This window comes from Opisthocomus hoazin, chromosome 2 (genome assembly GCF_030867145.1).
Source record: "Opisthocomus hoazin isolate bOpiHoa1 chromosome 2, bOpiHoa1.hap1, whole genome shotgun sequence".
NCBI classification, from domain to species: domain Eukaryota; kingdom Metazoa; phylum Chordata; class Aves; order Opisthocomiformes; family Opisthocomidae; genus Opisthocomus; species Opisthocomus hoazin.
Genome location: NC_134415.1, coordinates 20,967,073 through 20,987,714, shown reverse-complemented (window position 1 = coordinate 20,987,714; position 20,642 = coordinate 20,967,073). Strand labels below are relative to the sequence as shown.

Below are 20,642 nucleotides of genomic sequence, written 5' to 3'. Positions count from 1 at the left end.
TTTGTACATGGGAAGTGTAGTTGCATAAGCTTTCACCATCCTTGAAGGAGAACTTGCATCTTGCTATACAACTACTTACCTTGTTCCAAAAAGGATCTTAAAAGCCACAGACAATAGAATGCACTGCTTCAAAGAAAAGCGTACCTTTCTTAACCATTCCCCTTCTATCATCAAATGAGCTAGTGCTATAATAAAATTGCATAGGACTGTACCTGAAACTGGAACTGTATCAGAGGGACTCCGGTCAAAACAGGGAATATTTGTTCCATAACTCCTTTCCTGCAAAGACAGCTGGGGCAAGACTTGACATCACATTCGCTATTCTCTGGTCATGATAAACCATTTATGTCTCAGAGCATTAGATTAACAAATTTCCCACATACTTTTGGACACAGCCACCCAGCCTGTCCTCAGGCCATGCCCTTTGAAGGCAGACACAAGCTCAGTTTGCTTAGAAGTTGCGTGGCCATATTAGCACAGCACGGCTCTTGCCTACCAGTGGGGCCAGTTATTTCAACACTGTGTGCCATGCTGTGTTCAGCTATGTGACATTTTGTGTGCCCGTACTCCAAGCTAGGTGAGAAACAAGTTTGAACAACACTGGAATATCCTAGCATGAAACCGTACCTTTGTCAGCAGGCTACGAGCCTGCCTTCTCCGTGTGCAGCCCTCTACATGCAGCCAGGCATTTGGCCTCCTGGCTCTTTTGGGTTACAGCCTACTGACGGAAACATCCCCGAGGTCTACTGTTAGTGAAGGCTGACTGTCAATATATCAGAGCAGACCATTGCGCAAGACCCAAGGATATGTGCTTGCTCCAAGTCTCTCTACAGAACTCCTTAAGTAGGCTAACTTGCTTAAGGAAAATATACTTGTGTGTCTTGTCTTATTGCTCCATTTTGTTTTTTTATTAAAAAAAAAAAAAAACCAAACACAAACATAATACAGTGTTTCTTCTTGCCTCCTACACTATAGGTACCATCAAAAATCAGTGGTAGGTGCCTTTGCCCCATGCAGAGGTCTGTACACCCTGAGTAACTAAAAAAACAGATTGCATTATATTAAAATGAGAGGAGAAATTCATATTACTATTCCAATGAAGTATAGGCCATTTTAAGTGCAGATGTCGTCTAGACACTGTGTTCTGAGTCATGAAAATGAGCATAATCACCTCCCTCTGTAGCTGCTTGGGAGCATCGAGTTCTGCTCTGAATCAGAGTACTATGACCAAAAAAAAAAAAAAAAGCATGTCTGTTTATCTCTGCACACCTAACCTTCAACTGTTTCACTAAAAAGAAAAATGAAAAATCCATTGTTCTTCAGTTTTACTATGGCATAAACAAGATGAAGTCAGACCCACACAGTGGTGTCGTACTGAGCTGATCTAGTTTCCTCCACGGTAGGACTAAATGGCCCCATTTTCAACATCATCTTATCCCACGTAAATTAACATTGTTATCCAGATGTTTAACAAAGGTTCTTAAGAGTGAAGGCAAGACTTACTTTAGGCTAGCTGAACGTATCTACCTTAAATCATACTCTACAAAATCCACCAAGGAGCACACGTGCAACAGCATCTGACTATTTAGCCAAGTATGGAAATAAAGAGCTGGAGCTTTGCATTTAGTTTTCCCAGGTAGCATTGTATAATTAGGCTACGACACACTCTCACCCACCTGCCCCGCTCCCTGCAATACACTCAGTTCATATGATACAAACTCTCCTACTATACCTGAGATGTTTCTTTGGTGTTTGATGTCTCCAGGGAAGATGAGTAGTTACTGTTTTTATTTGTGAATAAATATGGATTTTCCTGCCAAATGAAGAAAGCATGTTTACCAAGCTAGTGGAAACACAGTCAGCCGATGTGAAAGTCTTCTGGCTAGATTTTCCAAGAGAAGAAAATCTTCACAGTATTAATTTTTGATTGAACATTGCACTAGTGAGGTAAACCAGGTTAGACCTGAAAATTAAGCCCTGGTATGCGCTAGGCACAGCACCACCTCTTGCCTTAAAAGCTAACATCAAACAAAATACATAATTCAATTTCTTTGATGCTTTAATTGCTGTTCGGCGAAGCTTTTTGATGGCAGCAATATTTTATCTGTATCAAATTATTGAAGTCAGAGCTCAAATGCAAAAACATTCAAGAACCTGTTCTTTGAACCTGAGATGCTCAGACCCTGAAGATACTACTGGGCTATTGACAGCTCCAGGGACTAAAAATAGTTAAACCTGATATCAGATAAAGTCCAATCACAGAAAAGTGAAATTATTTAAAATACATTGATTCAGTTTTATTGCTGGCACAGATTTTAATACTGATAATGCATCCCTGATATCTGCAATTAATAAATTCAGATTAGCTAGTTATATTTTGAATAAAAAATACATGACACTGTAAGACAATTTAACTAAATTTTGTCAAAAGTTCTTGTTTTCAGAGTTTCATCTTTACAAAATAAAGAGCTCATCTCAATGAACTTTAAGAACACTGAATTTTAAACAGTGCAATATCTTGGGCAAGTACATATTCCCAAGAACTTCAGAAGACGACAACAGTACTGGAAAACTTGGAAACTCTGCAAGGAGTAAAACAAAATCTCACAGTAATAAGGAAACCCTTTCACCTGAGATGGACACTGGACTTGAAGCCTTCTTGTGACACTGTAAGGCTGCTTCTGTCCAACTGGTTCCATCTGGAAAGGGAAAGAATAGAGGAATTGTACACATGCTGTGTGGGCGAGAGAAGGGAAAGCAGCAGCAACCCAAAGGCTTTAGTGCCTGGAATTTTCCTTCAGGTCCATACATATATTTTAAAACTTATTTTGCTTATGATATTTATCTATGTATAACTCACCACATGTGTACCTATAAAAGCAAGGAACTGAAATCAAGACCTCTGCCATGATCAGACTGTCATCCCATCATTGTTAAAACAACCATCAACACATCAACTCTGCTCTTGGGAATGCCGACCCTGTGTGTGTTTTCCCCACAGGGCACTGATGTCATGCCACAGTATTCAACTGCTTGCACTCAAGTCACTATTAATCAGCTCAACCACAGTAACTGTAGACATGCTCTAGAAGACCATAGCTAAAACCACCCTCATGATTAGTTTTCCCCTATTATGGTACGCACTGCAAACTTTGCTGAGATTTGCAAGTCAGTTATACTTCCCAGCTAGGCTGAGCAAGAGAAAGCAAAAGGTGGGTTGCCTTAGCAGCACTGCCAGATAACAACTCTTTGCAGCAGTCTGTCCATCCTTCCAGGCCTCATCCGCCACATGTTTCTTGTCTTCTCTGAGGCTGTGAAACCAAGCTCGTCAACATTTCGGAAAGAAAGGCACACTTGGGAGACCTTTCTCCAGCTTTCTGCAGTTTATAGTTTTCTTATAGAAGTGTAAAGGAACATACAGGCTTTTGTGTGGGAGGAAAAGCAACTCTGAGTATATTGAAACCTTGAAGTAGAAGTGGTATTACCGAAACTCCTTGGAAAAGGCAGCTTTGATTCTGATTGTACACTGAAGGCTTGGGTAAGTCCACATTGCCAGAAGTGGAAAGTACAAAATCCCTAATATAAATGGAAGACTAAAAATCTTCCATTTGGCGATACATTCATGTTGCATTAACTTTTTTCCTTCTGTCTTATGAGCACTATGTTTACCTACTCTCTCTGCTGCAAATTCATTTTGCAGCAAAGTCAAAAACATGGAATACAACACGCTAAGGTCACACACCAATCCTCTGGTGGCTGTAGCCTGGGCAACTGAAAGCTTGCTAATTTATCCCACTTTCCAGAACTGTTTCCTCATCTAAATTTTCGTACGTGTTAGACAACGTGAAAAGGTGCACTCCAACTATGCACAGAGGCTTGATAATATTTATATTTGCTGGCCTTCTTCTAACAAGATGTAGAGAGGATTATTGTAAATGAAAACTTATGGAATCATTCAAAACTCCATACTGACAGCACAACATGGTACAGACAACAAAGAATCACTTCACCTGTTTGGGCACCTTGCTTCGTGCTAATTAGATTGCAATCACACCCAAAGGGGTTGGCCACTGGCTTAGATTCCTCAGTAAATGTCTGCTTAGTTTGCATGAGCAGCAGCTGCCAGAAGCATCAGACTACGCACGAAACAGGATTGAAGGCACTGAAAAATGCAGCAATAACAGGCTTAACATCACCAATGCATTCTGGGCAGGAATGTTATATTCTATTTTAGTTGTTCCATCAGCGGAAATAATGGAAGAAGTTTACAGAAGAAGTTTACAGAGCTATATATTCTTTGAAAGAAGCATTTGAAGAAACAGAGTCTGTGTTTTTTTGAGAGGGATAGGGATAAAAGAAATGTCCCTGAAACATGAGAAATAATGAAGCTCAGAGAAAAGATATATCAGGAGCTGGTACTTTCCCATCCTCCTAGGACAAAACAAAGTAGCTGCTTAATGACATTCTTCAAAGAAAATTATGTTCTTCCAGCACAGCTTTATGCCACAGAACTTGGGAAAATGGTGGTATTTCTTGGCCAGGAATGAATTTTAAACAACCATTAGACACTCATACGTTGTTGGGAGTTGGGTGATGAGGATGAATTTCTCTAGGAGACAATTCATTCCAGGCAGGTCAGAGACACTGTACTCCCAGTAAAGACCGACAGCTCCCGTACAGCAGAGCTTCAAGGTCCTGGTCAGGAAACTGGGTACCAGGTCCACATTGTGTTCAGCCAAAACTTCCGCTGAATTCCAGCACATCTGTCATGCAGGCTGGTTAACATGTGGGTCTGCTCTGATACCGCAGCTGCTTCTAAGTCACTGCAAACCCCTGAATGCAGAAGAGAGGCACGGGCAGGCTCCTATGGTGCTGCTCCCATTCTGGTTCTTGCCTGGTTTCAGTTTCTGTCTTATTTGCAGGATAGTTTGTCTGTGGTCTTTTCTGTTACACAAAAGACTGCCAAATACAAGAGCAAGAGCTTCTTATCCAAGTTCTTTACACACATGAAAGGAGCTTTGCCCCCAGATACATTTCCAAAGGTAAAATTGTAGGCATTTGCCGAAATTAATCAATCAGGCTCTCTGTGGTAAACATCAAAGATGTCCAAGTAAACAACCAACCTTTCTTATCTTTTCCTAGCTACCCAATGTCATTTAGCTGATGGTTCTCTGATGTGCTTAGCATACGAATTGCATTGCTCCTAGATAGCTAGAAATGTTTTGGTAGAATATCCAGCCATGCCTAGGACAAGTCCGTAGCACCTGCTAGGTCAGCTGCTTCTCAGCCAGACTGAAGTTCAGCGCTGCTGCCAATTGTCACTAGCTTTTCAAGGTTTTGCCCTTTGGCTGATAAGCTGGCAATCATTCCCAGAAGGAGGCTGGTAGCAAGCCTCTGAACGTCAGGACAGCCTGGCAGACAGCAGAAGAGGGAAACTCTCTGAATGCAGTTCTCTGGCACCTCCTCATTCTGCTGCATTTGCTGCTTGACAAGTCATGATCTTGAGTTCCTATCAGTTCCAAATGCTGCATTGTGGGTTGGTGTGTTTTGTTTTTAAAGCAGTCAGCATAAACCATTAGCTGTACTTCCCAGTAGAACTAGAGTGACTGTTACCGGGTGAGGACACCTGCTAGTGATTTTTACACTGAAAGCATCTTTCATACTATGTGCTTTTACACCATCGCAGAATACCATCACAGGCAGACAAGGAACTACTCAGATAGGTGCCCTTCTGATGATCACCAGCTGCACTGAGAAAAATCCACTAAATAAGAGAGGAGGCAGGAAAACAGAGGAGAAAATGAGTTGTGAAGGTAACACTACCATTCCTTTAGTTTCCTCCCTTCAAACTAGTAGAAACATTCTGGTTTTGCCAGATCTTGCTCTTCCCCTAGGTCACCTAGGCTGTCCCCCCTCTAGAGGAATCGCTTCACATTGAGGAAAAACACTGAAACAAAGCAAAGCTGGGCTTTGTCTCCTCTATGACAATTCTCTGATTCTGGTGGCTCCCCAGCACGCTCACTGCCTGAGACTTGGTAACTGGCCCTAACACAGGCATCCTTAAAAGTACCACTTCATTTTGCTTATAGTTATTCACCTCTGCTATTTCCACAAAATGCTGCTAGCAAAGTGATAAGAATAGAGTAACACACCAAAGAACGGGACATGAACTTTGCTAACTGCAGAGTCCCAGTAACGTCCTCCTCTTTCATCAAAGCTGGAGGTCAGTTTCCAAGTGATCAGCCCTAGAAAACAGATTAGTTCAGGCCGATCTATCACCACAGTTAGATGGATCTCAGATTCTGACAAATTTGGTTCAGCTGGCCCCGAACAATTCCTGCTGGAGAGGCACAGAATGGGCTGGCAGACTGGTGGCACTGTGGTCCTTCTCCTTTGGAAGCATTCATTTTCTGCACTAGCTGAAAACACATTCAGCATTTCATTTAAAAAAATTACTGGTGGAAAAACCATGCTAAGCAGATGTAAAGGGCCACTTTTCCCAGCAAATTGGATGTTCGTACTTTGTGTGGCTTGCCCCTGAGTAGCTTAAATATTTATAATGGGTAGTATCTGAGGAGGATATGCCACCTCTTTCTAGTGTCTTACTGATCACGTTTAGATGGTGGTAATTGTGTGATCTAGGTAAACATCTCCTATATCAATGCAGACACTGAGACACAGGCAGTTAAAATAGAGAGAACAGAGAACTGCCAGAAAGAAAGAGGAGGTTTAATTCACACTTCAGGAATCTGACTTTCAGTGTTTGCTTTGCTCATTCAACTACTGAAACTAATTGCCTAGCGAGACTAAGCAAAACAACGATAAAGAAGCCAACATGTCTTATCATGGTATCTATTTTACAATAGAATAACTGAGGTAGGAACTTTGACACCATCATGAGGATGCCACAGATAACCTTCAATAGCTGATCAATTTTTAACTCTTTGGCTCCTACTAACTAACTAAAGTTCTACTAGCTTTAACTAAAGAGAAAACATCTTTTATTAGAGTGACTATACAATTTTTCTAGCTATATCGTCTGGTTGTAAATCTTCTTATAAATTCTTTTTCTTTAAATGATCAGAGCTACAACAGCATTGCTGCTGCCAGAATGAGCATAAAAGGAAACAAGAATGTGCCAATCTGCATAGATTTATTTTTAAATGTTGTTTACTAAAAGGCAGTTGCAGTATAGACTTTTTTTCTTCCTGCTTAGGATAATTTGGACACACAGAGGAATTAGTAGGTGCTCTCAGATGAAAATCTTATTAAAATGTGGACTGCAAAACAAGTAAAAAAAGCAAGTCTTTTATCTTTAATCTACCTTAACTGGCCATTGCAGATTCTTTTTACTTAAAAAAATATATTATATGTGCTATGAGAAGGTTATTAGAAAAAAAAAGCAAAAAACTTTGAAAGTGCTTAAGCCAGAAGGAATAGTAAAATGAACATCTTATCCCAAACCACTGATATCAGGGTATATCCAAACATAATACACACTAAGCTGTAACATCCTACTTTGCTTTGGTGAGTACAAAACCATGTGCCTGCGTTTTTGTCTCGTTCATATTGAAGAGCAACTCCCACTTCTTCACTTGTCCCCATTATCAATGCAAACCCCTCCAGCTGTACGTGCATACACTCAGTCACACATACGAATGGTGTGTGCTGGCGGACCAAGCCTGCAGAAGGAAACAGCCTGCTACAGAACTGGTCATCATGTTCAAGCTCGAGTGGGTCAGAGAGTCCATGTTTCTCTCGGACACCCTCTCTCTCTCCCATTAGAAGGCACCATTTGTTGGCTTTTCTCAGCTGGGTAGGACATCCGGCTCTCAGGGAAGTAATAGGAGCTCCTTAAGGCTGTCTATCACCTTTTTACTATGAGCAACAGAAGCAGAAGGATGATGGTTAATGAGGGGACAACATTATGAGGTTCATTAGTAAAGAGGGAGGTAGATATAGGACAGAGGAGACAGAAGACTATCATCACTATAATCTCAGGTTAGGACAAGCCTCAGTTGTCACTGTGCTGCGCTGTCACAGAGGTGAGACTAGCAAAAGCAGGGTCTGTCACAGCTCATTTACTCCCCAAGACTTCCCAAAGGGCTAATTTGGAAACCTTTCTAAAAAGCTCTTGATATTAAGTAGCAGCCACAGAACAGCAAGAGATTTGGCTTGGGAACGTAGGGCATTTAGCATTATCCAAGAGAAGTTTCTCTGTACAGCTAAGGATAGCAGTCATGGGATGTTTCTTTCCCATGTTTTTCCTTCCCCTCCCTCCTTGCTGCTCAAAGTCTGGCTAGAGTGGAGTTGCTACCAGGCATCCGTACTAAGTCCAGTAAGCAACAACGTCTGTGGTACTGCTCACCATGCTGTTCCAGAGGCCCACAGCCATGAAAGTATAATATTCTTCCAGAGTTTCCACTTGTGCCTCTGATGTGGTAACGAAACCATCACTGCCCTGAAAGAGAAAGCATTTTGAGCATGAGAAAACGCAAGAGTATGGAGAGACGACAGACGATCCAGCCACAAAAGGTCTCAAGTCTATAAAATAATATTCATATCCACACGAATATCAATCTCTGGTACTCTCCTTAAGCCACTTGTTGCTGATCTTAGTTACTGCTGGTGTGTCCAGCAGAACAGATGTTGTTCTCGTAAGTGATTTCTGTACCTACCACTGTAAGCCAGCAGTGAAGAGACTGCACACCAGCAGGACAAGACCAGAGCAACAACAAAACATGATCACAATAGTGACATACAGGAGATCAGGGAGACATATAGATGTGATCTCATGAAAGATTTGGAATAAACAACACTTCCTCGAGCTAACGCTTACATGCATTTGAAAAGTGAAAGCTTGCAGAATTTGTCTTAAGACATCATGCTTATTTTTAAATGAAAGTAATCATTGTAAGAGCTTGGAAGATTGCGCATGGTGACCTGCAGATGCACCACAAATCAAAAGAAATAAAGAATCCACCTATTACATAAGATAGCATTTAAGGCAATAACAGAGCAATTTACTAGGAGAAAAAGTAATGCCATGAAAGCAAAGTGTCTGCTATTTGCATATGGACCAGTCACCAGCAAACCAAGCCTGGCATAAGATGACCCAGCAGCAAAGGAAGATTTTGCAACATAGCAGACCCCGGCCTTCCTGGAAGACATATTTCTTCTCCCATTTCACTTTGTTCTGATACTGAGCTCAAGGGAGCAATAGAATTACCACAAATTCGGGGAGCTATTACGATGCCCAGGAACCAGATCATGACTCATCACCAACCTGTGTTACAAATAACTACCTAATGTTATGTGTTGGATTTTGATACCTTGCTCTGAGTTAACCATTATCTGAGAAGTAACATATTCCCTCTTCATTGCTAGGTCTCAGACAACCTTGACCTTTGAACTTCCCTTTAAAGATCACTTGTGGCAAAATCATGTCTGACATCCCAGGCAACCCTATCTATATTCATTCCCCACTGGCTATATCGGATACAAAATCTGGACAAAACTCATTCCCAGGTTCCCAGACTGCATTAATCTCAGTGCAGGGAGGTAACTCCACTTTCCAACACAGTTTACAAAACCTTTATGTTTTTCCCCCTGCCCATTTTTAATGCTTGTTGTTACCCTCTTCCTGCCTTTGTTTCCAAACACCAACACACATGGACATCATCAGGGATGAATGAGCTGATGACTACAAAGATATGGAAAAATTAGTAGCACTGACAATCTGAGATACTTGTGACCTAATCTACAAAGCTGCCAGGATTTGATTTCTCCAGGAACATAGCATTCAAGAAAACTACAAGATCTCTGACTGACGCTGTTTGAAGCAAGCTCTGCTCTCAGTACATCTGTATCTGATCCTGAGGTGTGTTCTGCATCTGCCTGACTACCCTTGTCTTCTGGCATTACACACAGCCTTAGACAGGAAAGTGCCAGCTGAATATTGTAGTCAATCTCAACAGGTACAATCCAGAAAGAATGGGGCAACTCAAGCTGCCACTCACCGGTCTGAGCAGCAGATTTGTTTCTTGGAGAGAAGGCTGAAGAACGACAGTGAAGTCATCCTTTTGGTCATACCTCTCAGACTCCAGCAGTTTTTCCCAAGCATCCTGAATGGACAACCATTTCATCAGATGAGTATTCTCAGGTGAAGGGTGTAATATATGTGCAATTCATCAGGGCTTAAAGTGAGCTAAGATTATCCCCATCACTAATAAACCACAATAATCAAATTCTGTAATCCGGAACAAAGACAGTAATTTAATGTCATCTTCTTACACAAGAATTGGAAACAACTTCTAGCTAGAAGAAAGCTACACTGATTTACCATAATTTTCTTTGACAGAGCAGCAAGCTTAGCAAGGCAATGAAATGTCATGCTTACTGCCTGCCTGTAATTTTTAAAGGAATTCTGACATGACTGCCTTTGTCTTAACAGGAAGTTTCCCTCTTCTAAATCATGTAGCAGGTTATTGGACAAAATAGATCATTTCTCCGATGGGGTATGACAAATCCTAGGTTTCCAAAAGCTAAATAGTCATCAGAAACTTCAAAAGATACTGAGATCACTCAGGAATAGACAGAACTTTTCTCCAGTACTCCTGATGTAAGAAAAGGGATCAGGATTGCTGTGGACATGTGGAAAAAAGACTGCTACTCAACTTCCTCACTCCTGTTCCTCCCTTAATTCCTCATTTGAATCTGGAAAATGAATAGACGTGTCTATCAATATGAGAGCCAAGCAACACAGAAGATGACATACCTGATAGGACCACCTCAATATGTTATCATCTAATGTGGAGCGTTCACGAACACAACTGCACTGATTTCTACCTGGACTGCTGCAGAAAAGAATGAAAAACATGACAGACATGATGAACTTTCAGCAAATAAGCCAGATAGTATGAACACTTTTAATCTACTGACAAGCATGTATTGAAGACTAAGTTGTTGCATATATTGAGAAAGCTACATGGAACAACCCAATTTTTGATATAAACATAGAACTATATATATTTCCATGTCCAGAGCTCTAGGTTGCTTCTTGATTTGGAAGCCTATTCAGATGATAAATACACCAGACTTGGATTAGCACAGGGTTTCACAAGCTAGCAGCATACTCAGGCTTAAAATAGCAGCTGCACCAGTTTTTGAACATTTCCCTCTCTATATTCACATAGGAAAACTGAACACACTCAGAATACTTGCACAGGAACTTTTGCCTTAGTATTCAGCAACAAGACCTCCATCTAGAAATGTGGATGGAAACTCAATGCTACAAAGCTTGTATATGCTAAGGGATGGCCAGACACTGTCAAGCAGCTTAACCAATCTCCACCAGATTTCTGACCTGCAAGGTGAGATATGCATACTGCATATTTCTGCAGCAAGTTGGAAAACTCAGACCTTCTCCCAAGGCTTTAGAGAGGAACAATATAAGATACGTTTAAGATTAGTCTGTTTCCAGCAAAGATATACTCAGCTGAAAATGTTTGGATGGACTGGAATCTGAGAAACACTTCTGTGGGGTTTGCAGATGTAAGCAATAAGTACCTGTTAGGATCAGACTCTCTCCCCTTTTCACAGGACTCTAGCTAAACCTATAAAATGGGTGTTTTCTGTTAAAGTACTTTTATCACTGCTGGCGAGTGAAAGAAATACGAACTCAGCAGTAGAATCTTGCCCAAGTCTGACAGAAGAACCTCCTACAACACATTAAGAGAGTTATATGCATAAAAGGGGGAATCACAGACTGATTTTAGTGCAGAAAACACTTCTAGTTATTAAGAAACTAATACAGGAAGGAACTTTACATGGTTATTGTGTCCCAAACGTCAATGTCTAAAGTTAGGTACTGACATGGAACTGAGAGTGTCAGCCACTGTTTTCCTCTTAGACACTTGAAATTTCATTTTTTGGTATGGGCCTATGTTTTGCTTTCAAAGCACAGCTCAAAATGAGGACTTGGTGTGCAAATGCCAAGGCCCTTATCCAGGAGATGATCTGGGCCCGAGGCTGAAATGAACCAAGGTGTTTACCAAACATTGAAGTACAAGACTTGCAAACTGGTGGAACTGTTCAACCAGATAAACACAGCCACAAGAGCATGCTGACCACAAGAAAGCAAATCAACTTACGCTGAGAAGGAAACATAAAAATTCCTCAGAGGAAAAAAGATCTATTTAATTTTATTTTTGAAGGCCTTCAATATATGGCACGGCACATATTCCTAAATTCGTCTTTTCTGCCTCTTATCTACCTGTCTCACACTTTTTCCACTTAGTGCCTGTGCAGGAGAAATAAGCTGGAATGCTCCATGCAATCGCTTTTGATAAGGAAATCTTCTCCTCTGCCTATACTTGTTGTTAAGCACATGGTTATGCAGCAGCCAGACCCCTTCCTTGACTGATGGAACATCTCCCGGGTTGTATACATGCAAAGCTTGTGAAACACTTTTGGATGATTATATTAGTGCATATGGTGTCTTATGCCACAGGCACGGGAAAAAAAAATTACTGTGGAGTAACATGGCGTGTAGTCTCATCAGCTGTAAACTACTCCACCATAACTGTCCATGTGTGCACTCCTACTCCATACTAAATTGACATATAAGCTACTCACACTTTTGTTACGAGGTACTGAGAAAGGGAGATGGATCTAGTCACGCAGTTACCATAAGGTACTGACAAGTTGGATGTTCTCAATCCTACTACACCCTAAGCCCAAATAGTAGCTTTCACATAGCCTAACAATGTGCTTTAAGGCCCGTTATTCCTTTTGGGAATATTGATACCTAGAAACTTCAGCTTTTAAAGAGCCTTCGGAGTTTTTGACTCGAGAGTTGCAGAGCAGAAGTAGCAGTGAGTAAAGAGGTGGGTGTAGGTAGACTGTGCAGTCTTGTGACCATTACCACAGTTCTCGGTCTGGCTGGGATGGAGTTAACTTTCTTCATAGCAGCCCATATGGTGCTGTGTTTTGGATTTGTGGCTAAAACTGTTGATAATACACCAATGCTTTGGCTGTTGCTGAACAGTGCTTGTACAGTGTCGAGGCTTTCTCTTTTTCCCCACTCTGACCCACCCAGCGAGTGGGCTGGGGGTGTGCAAGAGATTATAAGGGGACACAGCTGGGACAGGTGACCTGAACCGGCTGAGGGGATATTCTATACCATGTAACGTCATCCTGAGCAATAAAAAAAAATGAGGTAGAGGGATGTTTTGCCTTCCAAGGTCACTGTTGCTTGGATACTGGCTGGACATTGCTGCACTCGTGGGAGATGGTGAGTGATTACCTTTCTATAAACTATTTTCCCCCCTCTTTCTTTCATCTGTTAAACTGCCTTTATCTCAGCCCATGAGTTTTCTTGTTCTCGTTATTCCTAGTCTCTCCCCTGTCCTGCTGAGGGGTGGTAAAGGGGAAAGTGAGAGGCTGTGGCTGCTGGCCAGGGTCAATTCAGCACAACCACAGTGTGCAACATTTAAACAGATGCTATTCAAGTTGGCAGGATTAAAAGCACCTACTCTTCCCGGTAGAAATATGGAAAAATATGCTTTTTTCCAAATAAAAATATGCTTTGCAGAGAGAGTTTGTCAGAAACAAAGTGCAGACCTAAAAATCTTTGACATACTTTTGTATTAAGGTAAGAAAAACTGTTCAGAAGACTCTACCTCAGTTACAAAGTCAATGCGTATACATAGCTATGTGTCTGAACACTAGCAGGAGACAGTATCAAGAATTTAGAAGAACCTGTGTTACCTGGCATTATTATAATCTTGGCATGCAAGAAAGGAAGTTGTGAGCTTAGTGGAATCCACCAGATTTACGAAAGCCTTGGGAACCTGCAGTAATAAAGTAAAAATTAATCACATCATATTTGCAATTAAAGATAAGAAAGTAGCGATAGTGGTAAATTACATCTACAGCTTCACAAGTGTTACCTCTGGCCGGGGATTCTGCATGCACAAAAGTAAAGAGCTAAGACTTTGCCAATTCCGTCCTGAGCCCTACTCCTATGCCTGCCATCTAAAATAACGCTGATTGTCATTCTCAAAGTACTTACAACCATGACTTCTTGACTGAGACCCAGCAATTCACTTTTATATAACCACAGTGGCCACCAGCCACCTAAATCGAACTCAAATGAACTAAGAACTACCATTTTTGTGGCAACATACCAATGCAAAGCTGGGGATGAAATGCCTTGTATAATAGCACAAGCACTCGTTCATCCCCCCTCACCTCTCCCCGAAGCAGAAAGCAGCTTTCCATTTACATAATGATATCTCACTTTTACAAGTGCACACATACAGATTCTGGAAATAATAGTGGAGAGAATCTGAAGAGAACGTGTGGGTGGAACGTCACCCATACACAACATTTGTTGAAGTCAGTCTGAGAAAAATGAGTGGTTGTGGCCTGATGCAATTGAACTGTAGCAAATTTAGAATACTTTTTAGGCCCTTCAATCCAGCAAAACAAAATTCTTGGAAGAGGCTATTGAAATACTTCAGATAAACAGTTAATAGTATGCTTTAGTAGTGTTCTATCTGTATCTAGTCTACTATTCATTAGTAGACTAAGACACAGTGCAGAGCATTTCCCAGAAACCATTCTAGATAAGTGGATAATTCATAGCTCAGCTAGCTAGAAAACCCTTAGAAATGCTGAGATCTTAATATGAACACATAGTAGGAAAAAAAGATCCATTATATAAATGTTTAGTGGGTGTTTTGCCTGGTCTGTAAAAGTCATCACCAGGTAGTTAGCAGCCTGTACACTGCCTAGATAGCTCCACATGCCCAGTAATTAGATATCAGTTATTTTCACAATCAGCCCTGTTAAACATTGACATAGTTTAACCTGGCAGCCAGCAACTAAGAGCTAGACAGCCGCTTGCTCACCCCTCCCCCGCAGCAGGATGGGGAGGAGAAACTGGATGAAAGGTAAAACTCGTGGGTTGAGATAAAGACAGTTTAATAACACAACAAAGTAGATGATAATACTGGTGATGATACTGATAACAATGAATATGCAGAACAAACTACATACAATACAATTTTTCTCACCACCTGACTACTGATCCGCAGGCAGTCCCTGAGCAGCAGTCACAGAACCCAGAAATTGCAAATTTCACAAAATTCCAAAAAAAATTCAAACTTCTGGACTAGGGAGGATTCGAACCCGCAGAAACAGCAACAGGAAGGAAGATTCCTGCCCCCTGGTCAACCCCCATTCATCAACCGAGCATGATGTCTATAGCATAGAATATTTCCATTGGCTGGCTTGACTATCTGCCTGGCTGTGCTCCTTCCCACCTCCTGCACATCTGCTCATTAGCTGAATATGAGAAATTGGAAGAGAGTCCTTGATTTCATAGCAACGACTGAAAAAATAATTTTTATCAACATTCTTCTTGTATTAAATCGAAAACACAGCAGCTACTGGGAGGAAAAATAACTCTATACCAGCCAAAACCAGGAGAAACATGAATGACTTTCAGACCTAGAGACATATACTCCATTTTTCACAGAAATCCCTTAAAACACCAAAGACTGAGTGGTACATCACCTTGCGTTGCAAAACAAAGCAGTTACTCATCTGTCCTTTCTATTTGTATGCATCAGCTTTTTGAAAGCATAAATAAACACTTACTGACGATGAATGGAGCCAGTGGATTGGAGTCAATAATATTGGTGTTCTAAGTCACCTGAAAAGTGGCACAAGCCCTACTGCAGAAATGGAGACTGGAAAATCAGCAAAGGATTCAGGTATTCGATGAATAAATCTTACCTTTTTATACAGAAAATCCAAGACAGCTTTAAGTTTTTCCAGGCTGTCCAATACGCAGTTCTTCTGTAAATGGCATGAGAAATGGCATCAAGACTAGTAGAAAAACCAAAGTTCTCAATTTGCCAAAAGTCACAAACCCTGCGTCTTGAGCTGTGTACTGAAGTGTTACCAACGACCACTATATTCTGGATTCAGCCTTAGCCAGCACCAAGGAAAAAATACGGAACTAGTCTTGTTATTTAACTGCCTATAATTTGACAAGTTACCATATAAAAAAAAAGATAAGGATAGGGAAGAAATGTATCTTTAGACTTGAAGGTGGATTAGAGTTGTTCTACTAAGGCATCTCAGACTTGGGGTCACAAATTAAGTACTCGTGTTCAGACATACAAAACACATCACATGCCAGGATCTTGCATCACTGGATAGTCATTCCAACATCCCCGAACTAGCTACTCCTTTCGTTCACTGTGGTAGAGAGCAGAGCTTGGGAAAGTGTCTTAACCCACTTGCCTTGACTGCTAAGCCACCCTGAGAAAAGCTCACCGGTTGTGCGGAGGCACAGGAAGAACACGGGTTTTCATCACTAAAAAAAACTGTGATCAGTTTCCAGTCATTTTGGAAGTCCATCATCTGGGAGAAAAAAAAAGTAAAAAATTGAAAGGCGTAGGATGGCAAGAGACCTATTTGCTATTTTCCTTTCTCACACTCAAGATTTGCTATGGCTTTAAATCTTCAAGACTTAGCAGTACTCCATGGCCCAAACCTAGCCACCCCGATCACTTCTATTTGACAAGCCATCTAGCTGTTCCCTACAGGAGACAGCAAATGGATGGTTAGACAGCAAATGCTGCAACTGAATCTGAGTGCACACCTATAAAAAGCTCAGGATAGTGCCAGAAACTGCTGCTGCCATTGTAGAGTCTATTGGAGAAGATGGGCATGCACAGCTTAGCGCAGAGCTTGATGCTGCTGCTTTCCATCAGTGTTGCAGCTTGCTGACAGGGTTAGTGTTTCTGAACTGCTGAGACTGGGTCACACTAGTGGGATGAAGACCAGAGCAAAACCCTGAGAGCTAGAGCCCTACTCAGCTGTGCTATGTTTATTAGACAATTCATTCAGTCCTGGAAAGTATTATTTAGAACCACTTAGTTCCACAAAAATGTATGCTAAATTCACGTACAAACAGTCCAATGGGCTCCCTGTAGAGCAAAGAGGTAATTGCCTGGGCAATTACATTTTCCCATTATGTCAGGACCATTTTACAAAATAACATGCCTTGGGGTCAAGAAGAGAAGGAAAACGAATGTGTAAAACTCCAGGATGGGATTTACAAAGCATTCAGCTGTGAGTGATAATTCAGCTCTCACCAGCGTCAACCACTGACATCAGCCAAAGCACATCTAGGTCTTTACTGTCCTTTTTGAAAATATGACCCTAAAAGTCCAACAGGAAACTGAAGAGACAAATACTGAGAATTATTATTTTGGGTTGGCTTCTCAGAAACACCGGCACAGTTACAGAGTGTAGCTAGCAGAGGGCTCACATCCTTAACCAATAGAAAACAAACATATTGGCTTCCCTAACAAGCTCTTCAGCCACTCTGACAAATGTAAACCAGGTGATATATTTTCAAGAACAAAACTCTGTACTTCAAAGGTGCAGAATTGATTCTTATTTACAACAGAAAGACCAAAATACATTAACCTCAAGAAATGGCATTTTCTATTTTGAAGAGCTTTTCTTTTTTTGCTGTTTAAAGTATTTCGTCACATTTCTCCCTTTTTCTTCTTCAACCCCAAGCTCTCTGAATTGTCCTTTGCTTTAAACAAACCTGATTCTCTTTCATGAGTTTCACCGTGTCTTCAGCTTGATGCAGGAGGTCTCTGAAAAGCAGAAAGGAAAAGAGAAACTATGAAGGCATCAGTAAGGGTAAAGCTTTGGCTGATTTCTACCATTAAAATCAAACCACATCTGAGACTTCAGGTGGGATTAATCTTTTCTATCCTAAATGTGTTAAGATTAGGCACTTGTCTTGTGCTACACAGAGAGCCTGGGGTGATTAGCTCATATTTAAGTGTCTCAGTTTCAGACGTGTGCTTAGATGAAAACAGCAGACACAGGTTGGTAGGCACACCTCTAATTCTATTTGAGCCTAAAAATTTGTTTTGCAGCTATAAACCCAGAGACCTGATGTTAAGTCAGATGATCCAGACCCCAAAGCACACGGTAGGCTTTGTTTCTTCTACTTCTGAGAGGTGACAATTGAACTACAGGGGCAGGGTCTGTCCCTGGAGTGTCTGTGCAGCCTCTGCCAGTATTGCACAATATTTTGGGTCCATTGAAGTGCTCCAGCAGCAAAGGCTTCCATCCTCCACCTTTCCAGCTACAAATGAACTGCCCAGCCAAAAACCGCTCAGACTTACATGGCTTGACTCTCTGACGTCACTCCCTTTGTGCCAGGTGGAGGAGACTGGTGTAGGACCGAGGGATTAAAACTGCTAATGAGAGCTGAATGACATACACAGGTTAGGCGACTTCTGCATACAAGGAACCGCTACTCTGCAATTTCACTATAAACATAACTGAACAAAAACAGCCAAAAATATCTAAAGTCTGAGGATCTCTCGACAGGCACGAGGGGTATGCCCGAGCCCCTCTGCTGCTGTTCTTGCCGGCTTTGCTCCTCACCTTCTGAAGTGGAGGTTTGACACCTGAGTTTGCCTTCAGACTCAGGTCAGAAACCTCCATCCCCATCTCATGTCAGCCACAAGTAGTGTAGGCAGATTCAAATACAGGCAGCTGTAGAAATGAAGCTACTGGGAAGGGACACCCAGAGACAGCTTCCTGAAGTGCTGAGGAGTTGTCAGGTTTCAAAGGACTTTCACAGGGAAATGGAGGTGACATTAAGACACTAGGAAGAAGATTTGAAGGGGAGGAAGCTGGAGCTACCCACTACTCAATTCAGCGTTTCAGTGGACCTGAAGGTTTTACTTGCAAGACCCTTCAAGCCAGTCAAGGCTGTCTTCAGAGCCAGCTGGAATGAGCTGACAGATGATGAATTCACATATGTAGTGTATCTATGGGAGCCCCGGCATAAATCCTGAATATATGGCAGAGGAAAGAGTACTGGACAGGCAAATCCACACAAGATTTCACTGGGCAAACATGGGCAGCAAGCACGTGCTGGCAGGGACTGTGGCATGGGTAGTAGTAGCAGCCCCAAAATCTCCATTGGCCATGAAAGACTCTTGCAGCATTTTGCAGATCTCCTCCTTCACCAGTGTTTATCTGCCCCAGTAGTCTCTTGAAAGTCATCACTGATCACCCAGCCTGGCTGTACTTACATCCCCCGAGTGCACCATCCCTCAGGCTTCCCTTACACCACCCCTGCAGTGTGCTTGTGCTGCACCCACTCTGCAGCCCAGCAAAACACTGGAGCTCCTGCCAGCGTGCTGTTCACTCGGTTTGCTCGAGCTTCAGTCTTCAGCTCAGACAGCAAGACGCACCTGCTAAAGTTTCCATGCTTACTTCAAGGAGGCTCTTTCCTGTGCTACAGAAAGGGAAGAGAAAACAGGAAGCTGCCGTTAATCCGTTTCTCAAAGAAAGATTATATTACAGCACAGCCCCAATTTCTTACTAGCTATGCTACGGCTCAGAGTGCCTATTCACAGCAGCTGCTGAAATTAAGAACAGGGCCTCTCTCTCCCCAAAATTGTCACGTCATCAGCTACTGCTGAGTAAGAACACAGTGTTGGATCTCAGTTTTTTGTGTCTCTGTATACTCTCCATGTTGCAGTAATTGTGCTTATGCATATGTACAAGCGATGCAGAGACCTCTCTGTATGCACCCACACACAAGTGGACACAGATGTTTGCGCAACCATTTAAAAAAATATTAGCCTTTAAAAGTTTTTCCGTGCAGAGCCGAATCCTCATTTGAAATGCTATGACTCAAAAAGAGCTACACAGACTTGCATCTGCAAGGTATAGCCATACATTTGCTCACTGATTTAGATCTGCTAAGGGGGCATGAAAGAAGAAAATGGGGTAAGGCTTGTCCATGAAGCACTGGGAATCATTCAAGCAGAGGACAGGGTATCAGAAGTCCTGGGTTCTTTCTTTGCTTTGACAAATCTCTGCTTTCTGGTCTTGAACTAGTGAAGGATGGTATTTATGACCTAGGATTCATCATGTAGCAATGATTCTTAATCAAGCTTATTGAAACCCTAAGGTAGTTCCGTATCTTGCATAAGTACAAAGAATTTCTGTTAACTAAGGATTGGGAAGGATCCAGTGTCTTAAAATCCTTTATATGTTTTATATAGGCTTTATCCTCCTCTCTAGAAAACAATAATAAGAATTGCTTGGGCCTAAATCCTGCACTGTGATAGCATATAAATTAGTATCATGACACTTATCAACACTACAAAATCATTGTTACCTTTGGAGTAAATCTTCATGACTTACACCAGATCTTGATGTCTGTGAACAAGCAAGCAATAAGAATATCATGAAGTAAAGGTTAAACTAGCTCTACATACACTGTTCCCCTACTGTATTCCACTCTTGTTATAGACAGCATTGTTTTCTACATACTCTCCTCCATTGTGTTGTAGTTACTCACAGATTTAAATTATTTTCCAGAGCTTCCTTATTACAGCATATTTTCATAGTCTGGTAATCCTTTCTTAGGTACTGCTTTCACTAATGAATTTATTACATTTGGCTTAAAATAAAATTTGACTGGTTGAACTCAAATTCAGTCAAATGAAATGCTGTTCTAAACCGAATCTCTCTGGATCTACTCCTTTTCAACAAGAGACATGAGCTGAATT

General features: G+C 41.5%; 1 protein-coding gene across 1 annotated transcript in view; it reads right to left on the bottom strand.

Moving 5' to 3' along the window:
• PLB1 (phospholipase B1) overlaps positions 1-20,642 on the bottom strand; it is an 86,568-nt gene that overhangs the window by 58,651 nt on the left and 7,275 nt on the right. The window contains exons 5-17 of the mRNA XM_009931487.2: positions 20,249-20,289; positions 19,314-19,357; positions 18,231-18,315; positions 17,639-17,690; positions 16,351-16,437; positions 15,805-15,867; positions 13,771-13,853; positions 10,778-10,856; positions 10,020-10,124; positions 8,369-8,461; positions 2,631-2,699; positions 1,733-1,813; positions 213-279 (exon numbers count right to left, since the gene is read on the bottom strand). Of these exons, the coding sequence (XP_009929789.2) occupies positions 213-279; positions 1,733-1,813; positions 2,631-2,699; positions 8,369-8,461; positions 10,020-10,124; positions 10,778-10,856; positions 13,771-13,853; positions 15,805-15,867; positions 16,351-16,437; positions 17,639-17,690; positions 18,231-18,315; positions 19,314-19,357; positions 20,249-20,289 (949 nt within the window). The remainder of the gene's footprint in view (positions 1-212; positions 280-1,732; positions 1,814-2,630; positions 2,700-8,368; positions 8,462-10,019; positions 10,125-10,777; positions 10,857-13,770; positions 13,854-15,804; positions 15,868-16,350; positions 16,438-17,638; positions 17,691-18,230; positions 18,316-19,313; positions 19,358-20,248; positions 20,290-20,642) is intronic.